Below are 16,694 nucleotides of genomic sequence, written 5' to 3' on the forward strand. Positions count from 1 at the left end.
GATGCCCATGCGCTGTGGGGCTTGCGATCAGCCACAGGCCCCCATGATTGTGGGGAGGGGAGCTGGTCAAGGCGGCCTGCTCTCTGTCAGACCCCTAAGTTGCTATTAAGCATGTGCAGAAGCAGAGGTCTTCACATGCGCAGTAGCTCCCTCTACAGGCTGCCTGGCAAACTAAGCCCAGTCCATTGCCTGCAGCAGCTAGAAATATCCAGACCACCTTTTCAGTGACTAAGTGCATAAGATTGGGTGTGAAAACATGCCCAAAAAGTAAATCAGGAACTCTCCCTTTTTCACGCTAGGTGGATATTTAAAATCAATCTTGTAAAATTCCATCCTACGGCTAGAATTTTACATGTACACCCGCCTCAGAATCGGGGTGAGCGATGCTCACAGAATGGAATTCACTGTTGGCCTCGGGTAGCCTCATCCAAGCATAGTCGTAAAATATTGGCCTATATGTTTTAATAAGATCACCACTCATTTGCCTAAGTTCCAATGAATATATATTCAAGCTCCTCAACCTTTCCTCATAAGGCAACCCATTCATCCCAGAAATTAGCTTAACGAATCTTCTGTGAATGACTTCCAAAGCAAGAATATCCCTCCTTAAGTAAGGAGACCAGGAGTGGAATTCTCTGGCCATTCACAGCAGTAGGATTCTGTGAACAGAGATTTGACTGAGCGCCAAACTCTCCGTCTTCTCTGGTGGTGATGGTGGTAGTGGGGAATGAATGGCCGGAGAATTCCAGCCCAGAATTGTACAGTGAACGTCGGGAAACATGGCCTGTCACAGATCGGGAAAGCAGACGATCGCGTTAATGCTTTCACTTGTGATATTTTCCGCTTTTATTACCGAACCTGTCTGACGTGAAAAGGAGCGGAAAATCCTGGCCAAAGTGCAGATGCCAAAGGTGCCAGCTCACTGGACAGCAAGATCATGCTCTAGCTTGCTTTGTAGAAGACTCTAGTGCCAACTTCAAGGGTCAAAGCTTCAGAAGGTTAGGAGAATACACCAGGCAAAGCATTGAGTAGCCTGCCAGTAAGCTTGTACACATGTTTCAGGGCATTGAAGAGTCCAGATTCTATTTGTGTCAGGCTTCACACAGAGTCTGGTCATTAATCTGCCCAACATGGGGCAAGTGGTCAATTCCATGAGCGATGCAGTGGCATCCATGACGATGAGGCTTCTGCCAACAGCAATATCAGCTCTATGGTTTTTTTTCTGTACCTACTCCCCCCTCAGCCCCAAAGGCCAACCTACTAGATCGCTCATGACTGCAATAAATCTATTTTCAAAATATAAAATGCCCAGTACCAGCACAGAATTATACCTAAAAGACAGTACCACTTGATGAATTCAGAAAATAGCCAACAAAAGGCCTAAATGTTAACCTGCAAATTAAGAGGACAAACCAGTAACTAACCCATGTGGAATGGTTGAACCCTTGTAGAACAATGCAGCAGGGTCCTTATTGACTGTTACTGGCATGATTTGCTGGGTGATTTTTATCAGATTGCAACTAAGCCATATGGGCTCATAAAAACAGTCCTGCAACTAACACAGGACCTGGATATAAATATTAGTTATATTAGCACAACCTAATTTTGCACTTCTATGCAGAACACAACCTGCCATTTTGAAGCCTTAGCTGCCCATTTCATGCCTGGTGCAGTATGATGTAATTTCTTGGTGCTGAAAACCTGGAACACTGACATAATTTTCTTATAAGAAAGTTGTGTTTGACTTGCAAATATAAATAATTTTATCGAGAATAAGAGTGTAAGGATTAAAGTGGTTTAAAACATAGGGTCCAAATACTATGAGTAACAGCTCAAACTTTATTCCTTGCCATTTTCTGCATTTATTAATATGGGATTATAATCTCCACAGGGCCTGCAGTGAAGTCAAATCCAATATTACTATAGTTCAAGCCATATGATCCAGTAAGAGTCTGCCTGCTGATCTATACTGCTGGCAAAATGGTTGTCCTTAAAATCTGGATATGACCAGTATATGCCAGTATACGCCTGTATATAGTGACACTTTCAAGGATGAAATAATTTCACATTCATACTACATGTTACTCTTTGGGATATTTTCCAACTCGGCAATCTTACAGGAAGCTTTATGTCCCAGTGGATCTGTGACACAATTTAGCCAATTGCTCAGTGCTAGTCCAGACTCAGAATATCTTTCACAATATAATTCCCATCAACTGAAGCGCTCAATGAGTATGATGGAGTCAGGAAATTATGAAATACACATTTATTTACCCAATCCTATATTTGATATCACTTCCCTCCACATATCACTCTATATTGTAACACACATTTACTCATATTAAATGCAATTTTGTAAGTGTGTGTCGCCCCCTCGTCTGCTGAGAAAACATAGTGGGAATTTGAGCACGTGCCTCTCATGACATTCTATCCATTAACATTTCCAAAATGTGTTTTGGTGGTAAGAGTCTGTGCTCTGAGTAAGAACTTCTAAAATCATCTCTATGGGGCATGGTGGCACAGTGGTTAGCACTGGTGCCTCACAGTGCCAGGGACCTGGGTTTAATTCTGGCCTTGGGTGACTATCCGTGTGAAGTTTGCACATTTTCTCTGTGTGTGCGTGGATTTATTTCAGGTACTTTGGTTTCCTCCCACAGTCCAAAGATGTGGTGGAATGGTCATGCTAAATTGCCCCTTCATGCCTAAAGATATGTAGGTTAGGGGGAGTAGCCCTGGTAAATGAGGGGGCTGCGACATTCTGTGTCAAAGAATCAACTTCTAGGCATGACTAACAAGAATATGTTCATTAACTGATGACATGGCTATGTTGCTACGTTAAGGCTTGAGCGGTGCAATGACAAACATTTCTATCAAACCGTTAGTTGTATAAATGGTGCCATGCTAGGGTGAGTAATCCAGCCAATATCTGTAGTACTTATCTATTGTGATTTAAATATTCAAATACAGCAGAATAGTCATTAACCAAAAACTTTGCTACATTAATGCAGAAAAACTATTGCTTAACGTGAATTAAGTAATATGGCCAAACCAAAATGTGCATCAATCAGCACACTTAAATTATACTGACACATTTCCCAGCCTCATCACGGATTCCTATTATACCATGTCAAAATCAATCGTTCAAAATAATTAAAAGCATCATTCTAAACCAAAACCCTTCAAATGAATTTTCATTTTCCATGTTAAAAGCACATTAATTAACCACCTTCACATTTCATTAAAATGAAATCACTTTGTGTTTAAATATTTTCTCTGATCACAATTTCCCTCATGTTCAGTTTAAAGATTACTCATATCGGAACACCATGGTATAATAAAACCCAATAAAGCAATAACACATTGTGCCTCAGTATAGAATTTCATGCCTTTATTTCACACCTATGAGAGCTCAACACCGCACAGCTGACCTGCAATATCGCTTTGATGCTGGCATGACTGTGATACCAGCTTTCTGAATTCGTTTCAACTTCTTAATTTCTTCTTCATCCTTCCTCTCCCATTTTGCACCTTCTGTAGATGCTCTGTGCCCTGGATCTTCTGCCACACAAACTTGCAGCTGCTTCTTGAGACTGTCTGTATCTCCAATTGGAGTTTGTTCATGTTTCACTGCTGTCTTGGAATCATCAATTCCTTGAACTTTGAAAAACGTAGATGGTGTCTCAGCAAAATCCTCATCCTGATAGGCGTCTTCATTTTGCTCTTCTTCAATAGTCTCAGGGTGACTATGACTAATGAGTTATATGATATATATTAAGGCAAAAAAATTGTAGATCTTATACAAGCACCCAGTTTACATTGTAAGCAGTGTCACAGATCATTTACAACCTTCACTGGGATACAGTTTAACTTCAAGTGTCCTGTCATTGGAGAAAGGCAAAAACCAGTGCAGGGGAGCTCTTATACCATTTGGAATTATTACCTTAGCCACAGGCTGCTAAGATAGTAGCTAAGTGAAGCTCAGCTACTCCCTTTTCACAGCAACATTTTCAATATGTTGTAGAGTATGACCTGGATTTACAAGGTTCAAGCTGAAGGTTGCTCTGTTTCAGTACTAAGAAATGAACATTGCTAAGAGTACGGCATCCTTCTCCTTCATGGTCAACTGCTTTACAGTGAGGATTCCTTCGCTCAAAAACTGGAATAATTCAATATAAGCAAACAATTTGACAATAATGTCTATTCAGCAGACTAATAATTTTACCACAACTGAACTATTTCCAAATGCATTCATGTTGATTCTTTTTATTGCAATTCAAATGAAGGGCGAATTGCTGTGTCAAAATTTATGATGATGGCACAATCATTTTCATTGGACACTAATGTAAGATGTTTTCTACTGAGCAATAACAGGCAGCTATGGGCTTTGCCAGGATTAGAAAGATAGTCCAGTTGAATAAAGCCATACAATGAGCAACAAAAACTATTTACAATCAGATCAGAATGTTTAGATTTATAATTAAATCACAATGTATAGCTCCTCAAATCAATGTAAAGGCTTAGATCACATGTGACTGTTACTTAGTACTGGTAATTCATAAAAACAACCATATGATGTGGCTTACCTGAAAGGTCGCTCTGCTCCTACAGGTGAGGTAGTGTTGCTCCAACTCTTCCGATAAGTTTCTCCTCGCTCTGCCCGTTTTTTCCGAAGAGGTGCTGGCATATAGGCCGTATGGTTGCTCTTGTTGGGTAGGTACTGATTAAAGGGCAAGGATGATTTAGGTTCACTGCAGGAAGTACGTCTTACAGACATGTCGTCTCGCTTCACATCGGGCGCCTTCTGTGTTATATCTGATTCAGAGTCACTGCCACGACCTTTCAGAGTATCCAAAAGAATATTGTCAGAAAATATCATGTCACTTTGTTGTGACACATTTTTAGCAATGCCTAAATTAAGTTACAGACCAATGATACTCAAAAGGTAATCTGTCTCCTTTTCACCTGTAGCTTGTCAAATCTAATGACCTGTATGTGCCTGAGCCTCCACTCACACACTCTCCACACTCTGAAATGCAGTGCCAATCAGGACTGTCCTGTTTTCTTTCTTTATCCTGCCTTCTGTAAAGAAGTTGCAAAGAAATGATGTCAAGAAGCAGGATAATCCCAATTTCTATACAGCAACTGAAATGGTCCTAATGAAAAATATCCATTGATCCAACATGTCCGAATAAACCCGTGATGTAGCATCTCACTGTAATCCTGAAATTGCCCCTGTGCAAGATTCTCGTTAGTACAATGGTCCTTGTCAATGCACTTGTAACATACATCCTGGAATGAGAGGTACATTCCACATTTAAAAGTCACTTTTTTTCTCTCTACTATATCTTATAATTCTGTACAGAAGAATAGACCTTCTATAAACAGCCCTACTCAGACCACCACCACATTTGTAAGAAGGAACTTTTTTCTGATTGTGAGCAGCCTTAGTTACATATGTTTCCTTATTTTCCAAAATGCATGTTCTTACAACTGCCCAAATTCTGCCAACTTTTTCACATAAACTGCTGCCTGCTTTGTTATTTTCTTCCAATAGCTGAAAAAGAAAGCTTCCATTGCCATCTTTTCATTCACACAACCTCTCTGGAAACATTATCTAGGATAAGTGCGTATATGCTTCATTTCCTAAACTCAATCATTCAAGTGTATGTTTTCTTTACTTACATTGGGTAAGATTACAAAGTTTGTAATTGTATCCCTGCTTTAAAAAAGTCTCATGGCATTTCTGGGGTGGGTGCTTTCTGCTTTTCACTCTAGGACTTTTACTGGGCTTGCTTTTGGAAAGCACACAATTTGTTATAATTGATAAAGAACATTGTAAACAGCAGGACAATTCATTCAGCATTTTGGTCAATGGTTATTCAGTCAGATGCAGTTATTGTCAAATATCGCCTTTCGCAGATTAGGTTCACATGCATATCACATTAATGGGTCAGTTATATTTCCATTTACATCAATGTAAATCTTTTTGGCATTGTATCAACACAAGCTTCATAGTGTAATGTGGGTGCCAACCTGCCCAATCTCAGCTTAGCAAAGTGGTATGAAACCTCCAGGATACTCTTTCGTGTTACTTCAGTTTCATGCTTGTTTTTGTACAACTGAAGCTCAGTGTGAAGTAAAGTTTAAAATTTGTCATGTTATCAAGGGTGACATTTAAACTGCATTCCAACGGTACTAAGAGATTTTCATGTATGTGGACAGGTTTGTGTGCGCAGGGCAGCATTGTCCCTCACCAAAGAGCAATATGGGAAATGCTGGTATAACTGAGCTTTGCTGGCCCCATGTAACTCTGAAGTACAATGATGAACTATCGCCCCATATACCCATACGCGTTTTTATAGATTTATACTGTGCACTCGTAGCTGCAAACAGTCCCCGGCTTACGACAAACTGCTGAGCTTGCATGTAGCAGATACCATCCTGGGACATTATCACTACCTACCGTCACTACTTCCTCTAAGTATCACCTCAGGTGATGGAGTCTGTTGTGACCGTGATCCAAATGAATCCAGACTATCAAAGGAATCATCCCTGGTATGTCTGGGAGGTGACAGGGAATCACTGCGTTCAGAGTCCCAGCTGTCAATGTAGCCACTATCACGGATGCTTCGTTTTGGACTGTCTGTATCTTCCATCTCCTGGTAACAGGCAGAACATGAAATAATTCATTACGATAGACATTGATTTTTTATTAGAAATTACTTACCCCGATCTTCAAGGGTTAAAAAAGGAAACAAAATCAACGATTCCGTCTTCTACTTTGTGTATTACAGTCCAAAGATTATATTGGCTGTGTTTGGTACAGTTATGCACATTCAACATCAGTGTTCTCCGAATAAAATATCCTCTTATTTTCCAACAGCTCTCCAAACAGTGACAATTGTGCCCTTCACCCATTCACCCAAACTCTGCCTGTGGCCATTCCCAGAGCACAGTGACAATCTGCGGATTGCAATGTAACCAAGTTTGTGCTCAACCTTCTCTCCCGACTAAATAAATTCCTGGGTTAAGGAGAAATAGCTTTCAGAGGTAATCAGCAATGAAAATATGCAAAAGCTTTCCTCTTCCCTTTTAAAAAAAATCATTCCAGCACTTTGCTGCTTGCCAGCTATTGGCTTTGAAGGCTATGAACGCACTTGCATCTGACCCACACGGTCGGAGCATTGAGAACAATCGCTGCTTTCACAGTCCCTGATTAGGAATTCTTTCCAAGGCAAGAAGCCCATACTAAACACTGCAACTCTAGCCCAAGGAAAGGTCAATGGAAGCCATCCTATGCTGCACTCAGCCTAGTGCTATAATAAACCCCTTGTCGCAATTAAAGATCACTTGAACATTAATTGCTGTAGCAAATAACCGATCAGCACACGTATATTCAAAAAAGGTCTCAATTTCACCTTACACAAGTATATGATTTTGGATTATTTATGACAATTTAATCATTGCATTTTCCATGGCTGAAATAAAAGCTGTGCCTGATATCTCACCACAGCGGTACAAAGTTAACAAGAAATTACACACAGTTAAAATACAGTGGTGCTCTTGTTCGCTTCTGTGCTCATTTCACATGGCCAAATGACTTAGTGCTTTCCACATTTGGTTACAGTTGTTATCTACCTCACAAATACATTTATTTTAGCTCTTAGATTAAGTTAGAATTACAGCAAGTGATGAAATTATATCACTGCGAACATTTGAGATGTTTTTAATGACTCGCTCAATACCTCCTTAAAAAAACATGGTTATGAATGAAGGCAGTATTTGCCAAATGTACTGTTATTCAGTATTGGGAATTAAACAACTTTCACTCTCTTTCTCCAGTTCTGAGAAAAGCATTTAAAAAAAACTATGTAATTAAAAAGTTGAAATCACTGGAAGTATTCATTAGATAAGTTTGAAACTAGTTACATAAGAGCCTTGAAATAATTTTTGGGGATATTATTGTATGAACACCTGATATGTTTGGATCAAATGCTTTGATCTCCTATTCTAACAGAAGCTGCTGTACCATTGCCACGTTCCATTTCATATGATTGAATTGGTAATGAATACATCAAGCATCTGTGAAATAAGATCACAGAGCATATTTTCTACACCTGGGTTTTTTTTTCTCCCTCTATTTATCATTTTCATTTTAGAAGTTGAATGTTTTATATGGACTTTGCCCACATTGTTTTAATAATAGGATTACGCAAGTGAAAATGAGCAGTATGTTAGGTCAAGCTGATAGTCCTTTACAGTAATAGCAAAGATACTTGACAGTACAAACTTCCAGCATTAAGGAAAAGCACACACACACATACACAGTCTCACACACACACACAAACACACACACACACACACACACACACGCACACACTGTCTCTCACACGCAGTCTCACACACATACAGTGTTTCTCACACATGGGGCCTGATTTTACCATCAAGTTGTGCCGTTTTTATGTGCGAAAACTTGGTAAAGTCAGGCATGAGGCAGGTAGCACGATCCGCGCCCACCTCCATGCCAGTTCCCCCATTATCAATGCCCGAAAATGCATCTGCATGCATTTAAATTGACTTAATGGGCTGCACGAGCAACCTCACAGGCATTCCCCCCTTTACCATTGCGTTTGCCCATCCAATATCAGCATAAAACAGACACGCTCTACAAAAGTCCAGTTTGGGCGCTCCAGTTAGAAAGAAGAGAAGTGCTGAATGGCCGACGGCTCTCTGCTTAAGATTGATGGGAGAGGAGTTGGGGGGGAGGTGGTTCCGACAGCTCTCTGCTTGAGATCGGTGAGGGGGAAGGGAGGTCCGCCGCTATTCTAGCTGTGGTCATTGAGAGGGAAGGGGGTCCGCTGCCACTCTGCCTGTGATCATTGAGAGGGAAAGGGGGAGGGGCCACAATCGGTCTGGATTATCAAGGAGGTGGGGGGAATAAGGCGGTCAGCAATGTTGTGGGTGTTTACACACGCGCATACACCATTGTTTACACACACGCATACACCATTGTTTATTACCTTTTGGATCAGAGACAACAGTCCTTCAAATTCTTTCAGGTTCAGTGTGGGCCCACTGTAGGATGTGCAGCAGTTTGCTGTTTTTCCCAGCCAGTAAATAGTGATTAAGACCTGAGGGATATAAATGATTCAGTGAATTTTGATGCACCGTGTTGCTAATAGTGTAATATCATGGTATCATTAAAAGAATGTGTTGTATTTGGAAAACTCTTTATTGCCATAAAATAAGCATCTTCATTGACATACAGGTCGGAATTTATTGAGGGCAGTGGGGCTGGGATGCCCGCCACCAAATGGCCCCTGTCAACCCAATGTCCAGAAGTCCTAAAAGAACTGAGTTCCTAATTGGCAGCAGGAATACTGTCGTCAGGGCTGCCGGCTCCATAGACAACAATTAACTGCAGAACTTAACCCAATAGGGTGGGAAATCTACCCTGAAAACAGTCGCTGATTCTTCACCAGGAATCATTGTTGTGATTGTGGACAAAGACAAACAAAATGGGATAGGGGTTGAGGGGAAGGATCATTAGCCAGAAGGGTAGCAGGATAGAAGGAAAAGGCAGGGAGTGGCATTCAGCAGGCATCTCCTTCCCAATTCAGGGTCCCTTGATCAGGAACTGAGTGCCTTTTAACCTCTTGATCAGCGAGACTAGGATCATCTCTCCACGTGCCAAGTTCTCCACTTGCCATTGATTGAATTGTCCATTTCAGTGTCTTAATTGGCACCTAGATGAGCAGGTTACCCTAGATGTAATCATCACTGGTTCGCATTCTCTTGCCACAGAATGCATCTCCGGGAGGGAGGCACCTACAGCAATTGATAATGCTATGGCCTTGAACCAATTAATTAGACCTAACATTAAGTGAATATTTCATTGCAGGGCTTCCCCCAGCAGAATGGAAATCCTACCTCAAGAGCTGCTGGCCAATCAGAGCCGGCAGTTCTCTACCACTGGCAGCACTGGTTCAGTATCCCTCAATGGAGCCAGACACTATATTAGTGCAGTGGAAGCATGTACCTTAAAAGCTCACCAAAGTTCCAAAATTTACTTAAAGCAGGAGCTCCCGATAATGTCACTAGAGTGTTTGAGCAACACTGCAGGTAGTTGTTTTGTAGTGCAGAATTTGAACATTGCTGAAAAGAGTGACATGTTGCTAAAGCTTTTCATCTTGCACACATCAGGACAAATGCAGGAATGATAAATTTCAAACTATCACAACAGTTTATACTACACAGAAAAAGCATTCTGACTGGTTGGCAAATTGACACTTATCGGCCGATATGTTTTTGATTGGCCAACGTGTTGCCATGAATAAAGTAATGGGGACGATAGGTCTCCAAGCTTCTGACTGTTTCAAAAAAGGTGCAAGGTTTGAAAATATTCCTTTTGTTTGCACTGACAGCCAATTTAAGATATTCAAATCAAGCTTGCAATGTGGCTTATTTCAGCTTGCTACAAGTGACATCCATTCATATGCATAGACCCTGCAAGCAAAATCCAGTACTCCTGCCTGCCCCCAATTCTTTGTTGCACTCAAAACATGTCATGCATTATGCACTAACAGGGCTACCAAAATAGTTAAATATGCTGAAATTACATTTTCTGGGTGAGATCAACTCATTTCAGCAGAGGCCAAGTTGCTGTGGACAGGCCATTGTTGAAGGTTAAATGTTCTGCAACTTAATATATACTTGCTAATGTCCATTGTGCATTAACTATACAAGGACATAGTAGGCTCAAGATGGTGAGCATAATCATGATGGGTGATGTTGCCATATGGCAGCTCCTCTAAAGTACACTCGTAACTTGGATTAAAGAGAATCAAAAGCTATTAGAGAACTTATCCCGATTTGCTGGCCTCTTACAAATTTCAATTTTCTTACAACACTCACAATAAAGATAATTGAAAAAAAAAGCAGGCGGAAGATCATTTTGAAAAGCTAAAAGTTAGATTGATAGCGGGGAAACCATTCCAAGATGATTGTAGGGGGAAGGGGGGGTTTCTTCAATGCTCATGGTCCTCTCTTTGAATAAAAGAATACTCCCTCGCTCGGGCTGCTGCTGGGATATTGCCTGCATTCAGCTGGCAGCCTCCACAACCCACCTGGAGAGAGGTGCATCAGCCATTGGCAAAATGCCCTTAATAGGGTAGTGGAACACTGAAATTTGCTACCTGTCTCCTTGTGAGGTGCAGCCTGTCTGAGGCCGGTCCCACTGTTGGTAAGGTTCCCTGACGGCAAGATGTAGTGAAGGAGCCGAACCAGCACAGCTTTTCCTTGATTTCACCACCATCCCCAATGATCCGACAAAATTCTTCCCAATGGATCAGGAGGTCACTGACCTTAACTTACCCAACACTGGATTCCTAAACATTCAACATTCATAGAATATAAGAGTAGGGAGGTCATGCTGGAATTGTATAAAATGCTGGTTAGGCCACAATTGGAGTACTGGGTGCTGTTCTGGTCACCACACTATAAGAAGAACATGACTTCATGAGAGAGGGTGCAGAGGAGATTTTTACCAGGATGCTGCTTGGGCTAGATGGTCTGACCTATGAGACTGTGGCTATTTCCTTAGAGCAGCAAAGGTTGAGATAGATTATGAGGGGCATAGATAGGGTGGATAGGAAGGCACTTTCTCCAATAATAGGAGTCAATAGTCAGGGGCAAGACAGGAGTTGAGGAGAAACCTTTTCACACAGAGGGTGGTGGAGAGTCTGGAACTCATTGCCTGAAAGAGTGGTTGAGTCAGAAATCCTCATGTCATTTATGAAGAATTTAGATATTCACTTGCACTGCAATAACCTCCAGGGCGATGGACCAAGTACTGGAAAATGAGATTCGTGTACAAAGAACAAAGTAAAGTACAGCACAGGAACAGGCCCTTCGGCCCTCCAAGCCAATGCCAATCATGATGCCCTAACTAAATTTAAAAAAACCTTTTGCTTTTACTCAAACCTCTATTCCCTCACTATTCATGTACCCATCTAGATGCCTCTTAAAGGTTGCTAATGTGCCTGCTTCCACCACCTCCTCTGGCAGAATATTCCAGTAGTCAGATCTTGGTTGACTGACATGGACATGATGGGCCAAACGGCCTCCTTTTGTGCTGTAAATGTTAATGAATCTGTGAAAAATTACTTCCCTCTGGTCCTTTGCAAAAATTTGTTCAGTGGGTAGTGAACAAATGATAGCCTACATATTCCAACCTTCAAGTAATGGTTATGATTTAGATTTCTGGCTTAAATATTAAACATATTTTAATTTGTGTTTCTGGGGATCACAGTGCATAATTAAACAGTAATCTGTTGCTTCTAGTGCCAGCAGCATGGAAACTTTGTGATGCTGGCTAACTTCAATGATAATAGTGTCCAACTAGAGCAGAGCTTGCTGCTGAGTGGCTGCTTGCCTGAGAAGAGAGCAGAGTTGCAATAGCTTGCACTGCTTGGTGCAGACTGCACCTCTTGCACAGGAGACACATTGCAGCTGAAACAGGTGCTGGAAGTAATTGGAAGTAAAATATTTTTAACATGGGTAATACTAAATAATTGCACAATATGACAGACAGCAAGCACCAAGATTTTGCGATGCAGAACCAGAGGCTTTGGTGAAAGAGGTTGAGAGGAGAGATATCACACAGCCATTGTGAAGAAGGAGGCCCTCTGCACAAACACTGCCAAAACAGTGGAAACAGACAACCATGGCAGTTGTGCCAGGGGCTGAGGACTGAGAACCTGGATATAGAGTCACATAAAAAAAAATAATCTCACCTGAGTGGTCTGGATCAATGAATGTATCTTCAAATGCCACACCACTTAAACACACTGCACCCACTGACTTACTTCCCTCTCTCCTGCAGGACAAGGTGGCATAAAACTGAGGGGTGGCAGGACTTAACTTAGAGAGGGTCAAGTGCAGCTGCATGTCTGACACTGCTGGAGGGGATGGTCATTGCCATCACTGCAGCAGATATGGCTGAGATTTTGAACAGCAATGGGGCTTGAAACATCAACTCTCCTACCTAATACAGTTTTTCAGATCTCATTTTCCCTCATACTACAATACCTCCCCAATTACAAGCTATAAATGATGTAAACATACACCTCTTGCTTCCCATCTCAGTATAACTGTATCTTGTGTCTTTCTCCTTTCAGAGAGCCAAGAATGAAAAACCTGGCCAGGCAATGCTGGAAGAGCAAGAGATGGAAGGGAGTGATGAAAAAGAAACATTGTCACACAATCTCACATTCAGATGTTGACAGTGCATGCTTAAGAAATTGGCTTAGGTGCTGCACATGGTAAGACACTGAGCACAAACAGCCTGCAGCCAATTCAGGAGACAAGGGCATGAGCTTTCCAGCTTGCCAGAAGGAGATGCACTAACAGACCCGTCAGGAAGCCTATGGTCCATGTCAAGAACCATGGAGTAGTCTGACATCAACTTGGCCCAAGGCTCTTTGCGCAGAGCTTGGAGTTGCTTCTTTCTACTTTACCATCCACCAAGCCAGTGACAGCACTGGAAAAGAATGTTGGTCAGGTTACAATGGTGATGATTTGTAAAACACAAGCTGCAAAAACATGCATAATAATCCTGGAAATGGTGGCCAAGTTTTAGAAAACTTGCGGACACATCCATTTTGGAACATCAGAGATTGATGGCTCAGCTTCCAATTCAGCACGAGCAGAAGCCACCCAATCTTTGGATGTTGTGAAGGAAGGTCAGGCTGAAGTCATGTCAAGGTCAGCTTGCTGCCAGGCAAACTCAGACTACAGCTATTACGACTACACATACCAGCGTGCAAAGGGGCTTGTATAGCTTAACTAGTCCAGTAATCTGATGAGTGAGGTGCTGCCCAGGTGAATGATTGTTGTTCTGTGGAACATAAGCCTGCTGTTCTCTTTCAGGAACACTGCACCACCCTCCACATCACCGACACATTACCTTGGTTTTGCCTGTCAGCCAGCTCAGATCACTGTCAGTTAAATAGAGATGTTGCAGTGTGAAGCCAGGCCCTCGAGGCCCAGAGCTGCTTGAGGTCATCTTCCAAGGCCATCTGCAATCTCTCCCAGTGAAAGTCAGCAATCTTCTAACATCCATGCTGCAGTCACACAGTTAGTACTGCATAGGAGAACTAGGATAGGCAAAGGTACAGAGAATACGAAACACTAACATGGTGTAGAATGGAGATTAGATGGTATTTATACCCATTATGGCTTGATTTAGGTTGGAATGTTTACTTTGTGTTGATTTTTATTTTTGTATTGCGGTCAAGCAGACACTGTGATGATCAGTAACAGAGAGAAGGTAAAGTGTGGGACTGGCAGTCTTGCATTTACTAGTATTGCAATCGAATTAGTCGATCACAGACAGCCCAGCCAGAAAGAGTTTTTGTTGATTCCCTCCTGTCTTCTTTTCCACCTCTTCTTCCTGCTCCTCAGCTGGCTACTTGTATCATTGGTGACAAGGGGCTGTAACTTCACTGTGGGGCAGGAAATAAAACTTGGGAAAAAGCAAAGTACTGCAGATGCTGGACCTCGGAAGTGCTAAAAAAAATCCCAGTAGATCTGGCGGCACTTGTGGAGAGAGAAACAAAGTTAATGACCAAACATTTTTTGACTGTTTCCACCAGTGGGTTCTTCAGGTCCAACCACACAGCCCCAACCACCCGCGGGTTCTTCAGTGGCAGAGGATGCAAATAACTGGAAAGCCTGTTAACAGCGCGGGACCAGAAGACCTTACCACCAGCCAATGGGGGACCGCCTCCGCCACTTAAAATACATCACAGAGGGAGTGGAAAATCCCACCAAACATTTCAAGTCTAATATAACTTCTCAAATTAAACAGAGGTTGAGGCTGTTTCAGGCTTGTGAGCCTAGCCCAGGGGAATTGGAGGAGGTGGGGTACGGAAATGAGTCTGGTGGACCTCTGACAATGCAGCACTCCTGCAGTACTTCACTGAAGTATTAGCCTAAATTAAATTTTATCACTGAGGAAGATGATGAGGGATTGAACATCGCTGTCAATGCAAAATCAGTTCATTCATGAATTTGGCTATGGCTATTTGGTTGATATGAGAAGAATGGAAGCTGGATTACAAGGATGTAGACAGGATTTGAACAGGAATTTAGAGGTGTTGGAACAGGGATTAGGAGGAACTGGAATGGAAATTCAAAAAGGGCTCTGGAGGTGCTGTCTTTCAGCAGAGGCATTAAACTGAGAGCATACTAATCCTTTCAGCTAGATGCCAAATATCCCATAGCATATTTGAAAAGTAGAGGAGTTCCATGAATGTGCTGCTCACCATTTATCCATTTAGCAATGTTCCCAGAACAAATTACTCGGTCCCTGTGACATATCAGTGACTATATTGTCCAGGAATTAGTGCAACAAGAATTTGGAGGGAATGGAATGGAAATTTGGAGGGATTTGCAGAGGGAACTGGAGGGGGATTGGGTTGGTCAAGAAGTTGGGAGATAATACGGGCCTGGTTGAGTTCTTTGAAAATGTGGCTAAACACATTGACAAAGGAAGAGCAGTGGATGTGGTTTATATGGACTTCAGTAAGGAGTTCGATAAGATCCCCCATGCAAGACTTCTCGAGAAAGTGAGAGGGCATGGGATCCAAGGGGCTGTTGCCTTGTGGATCTAGAACTTGCCCACAGAAGGCAGAGAGTGGTTGTGGATGGGTCTTTTTCTGCATGGAGGTCGGTCACCAGTGGAGTGCCCCAGGGATTTGTTCTGCAACCCTTGCTGTTTGTAATTTTCATAAATGACCTGGATGAGAAAGTGGAGGGATGGGTTGGTAAGTTTGCCGATGACACGATGGTTGGTGGTGTTGTGGATAGTCTGGAGGGATGTCAGAAGTTGCAGCGTGACATAGATAGGATGCAAGACTGGGCGGGAAAGTGGCAGATGGACATCAACCCGGATAAATGTACAGTGGTCCATTTTGGCAGGTCCAATGGGATGAAGAGGTATAATATCAAGGGTGAGACTCTTAGCAGTGTAGAGGATCAGAAGGACCTTGGGGGTCTGGGTCCATAGGACTTTTAAATCAGCCTCACAGGTGGAGGATATGACCAAGAAGGTGTATGGTGTACTAGCCTTCGTTAATCGAGGGATTGAGTTTAGGAGTTGAGAGATAATGCTGCAGCTTTATAAGACCCTAGTCAGACCCCGCTTGGAGTACAATGCGCAGTTCTGGTCGTCTCATTACAAGAAAGATGTGGAAGCTATTGAAAGGGCACAGAGGAGATTTAGAAGGATGTTGCCTGGATTGGGTGGCATGACTTATGAGGATAGGTTGAGGGAGCTAGGTCTTTTCTCCCTGGAGAGACAAAGGATGAGAGGCGACCTGATAGATGTTGACAGGTATAGATCAGATGGATTCTCAGAGGCTATTTCCCAGGGCTGAAATGGTCGCTACGAGCGGACACAGGTTTAAAGTGCTGGGGAGTAGGTACAGAGGAAATGTCAGGGGTAAGTTTTTCACTCAGAGGGTGGTGGGTGAGTGGAATTGGCTGCATCGGTGGTTTTTTAAGAGACTTCTGGATGAGTACATGGGATTTAATGGGATTGAGGGTTATAGGTAGGCCTGATAGGTAGGGATATGATCAGCGCATTGTGGGTCAAAGGGCCTGTTTGTGCTGTAGTTTTCTATGTTCTATGA

At 42.3% G+C, this 16,694-nt stretch overlaps 1 protein-coding gene across 15 annotated transcripts in view; it reads right to left on the reverse strand.

Moving 5' to 3' along the window:
- LOC145342637 (LIM and calponin homology domains-containing protein 1-like) overlaps positions 1-16,694 on the reverse strand; it is a 334,400-nt gene that overhangs the window by 102,410 nt on the left and 215,296 nt on the right. For 13 of the 15 annotated variants that reach the window (XM_080188279.1, XM_080188221.1, XM_080188199.1 and 10 more), the window contains exons 6-9: positions 9,021-9,131; positions 6,464-6,659; positions 4,584-4,836; positions 3,429-3,749 (exon numbers count right to left, since the gene is read on the reverse strand). In XM_080188279.1, coding sequence (XP_080044405.1) covers positions 3,429-3,749; positions 4,584-4,836; positions 6,464-6,659; positions 9,021-9,131 — 881 coding nt within the window. The remainder of the gene's footprint in view (positions 1-3,428; positions 3,750-4,583; positions 4,837-6,463; positions 6,660-9,020; positions 9,132-16,694) is intronic. The other 2 variants (XM_080188282.1, XM_080188272.1) reach the window with 1 other exon arrangement.

The sequence above is a fragment of the Carcharhinus amblyrhynchos genome, chromosome 1 (assembly GCF_965287045.1).
Source record: "Carcharhinus amblyrhynchos chromosome 1, sCarAmb.v2.hapA, whole genome shotgun sequence".
In the NCBI taxonomy this organism is placed as follows: Eukaryota; Metazoa; Chordata; class Chondrichthyes; order Carcharhiniformes; family Carcharhinidae; genus Carcharhinus; species Carcharhinus amblyrhynchos.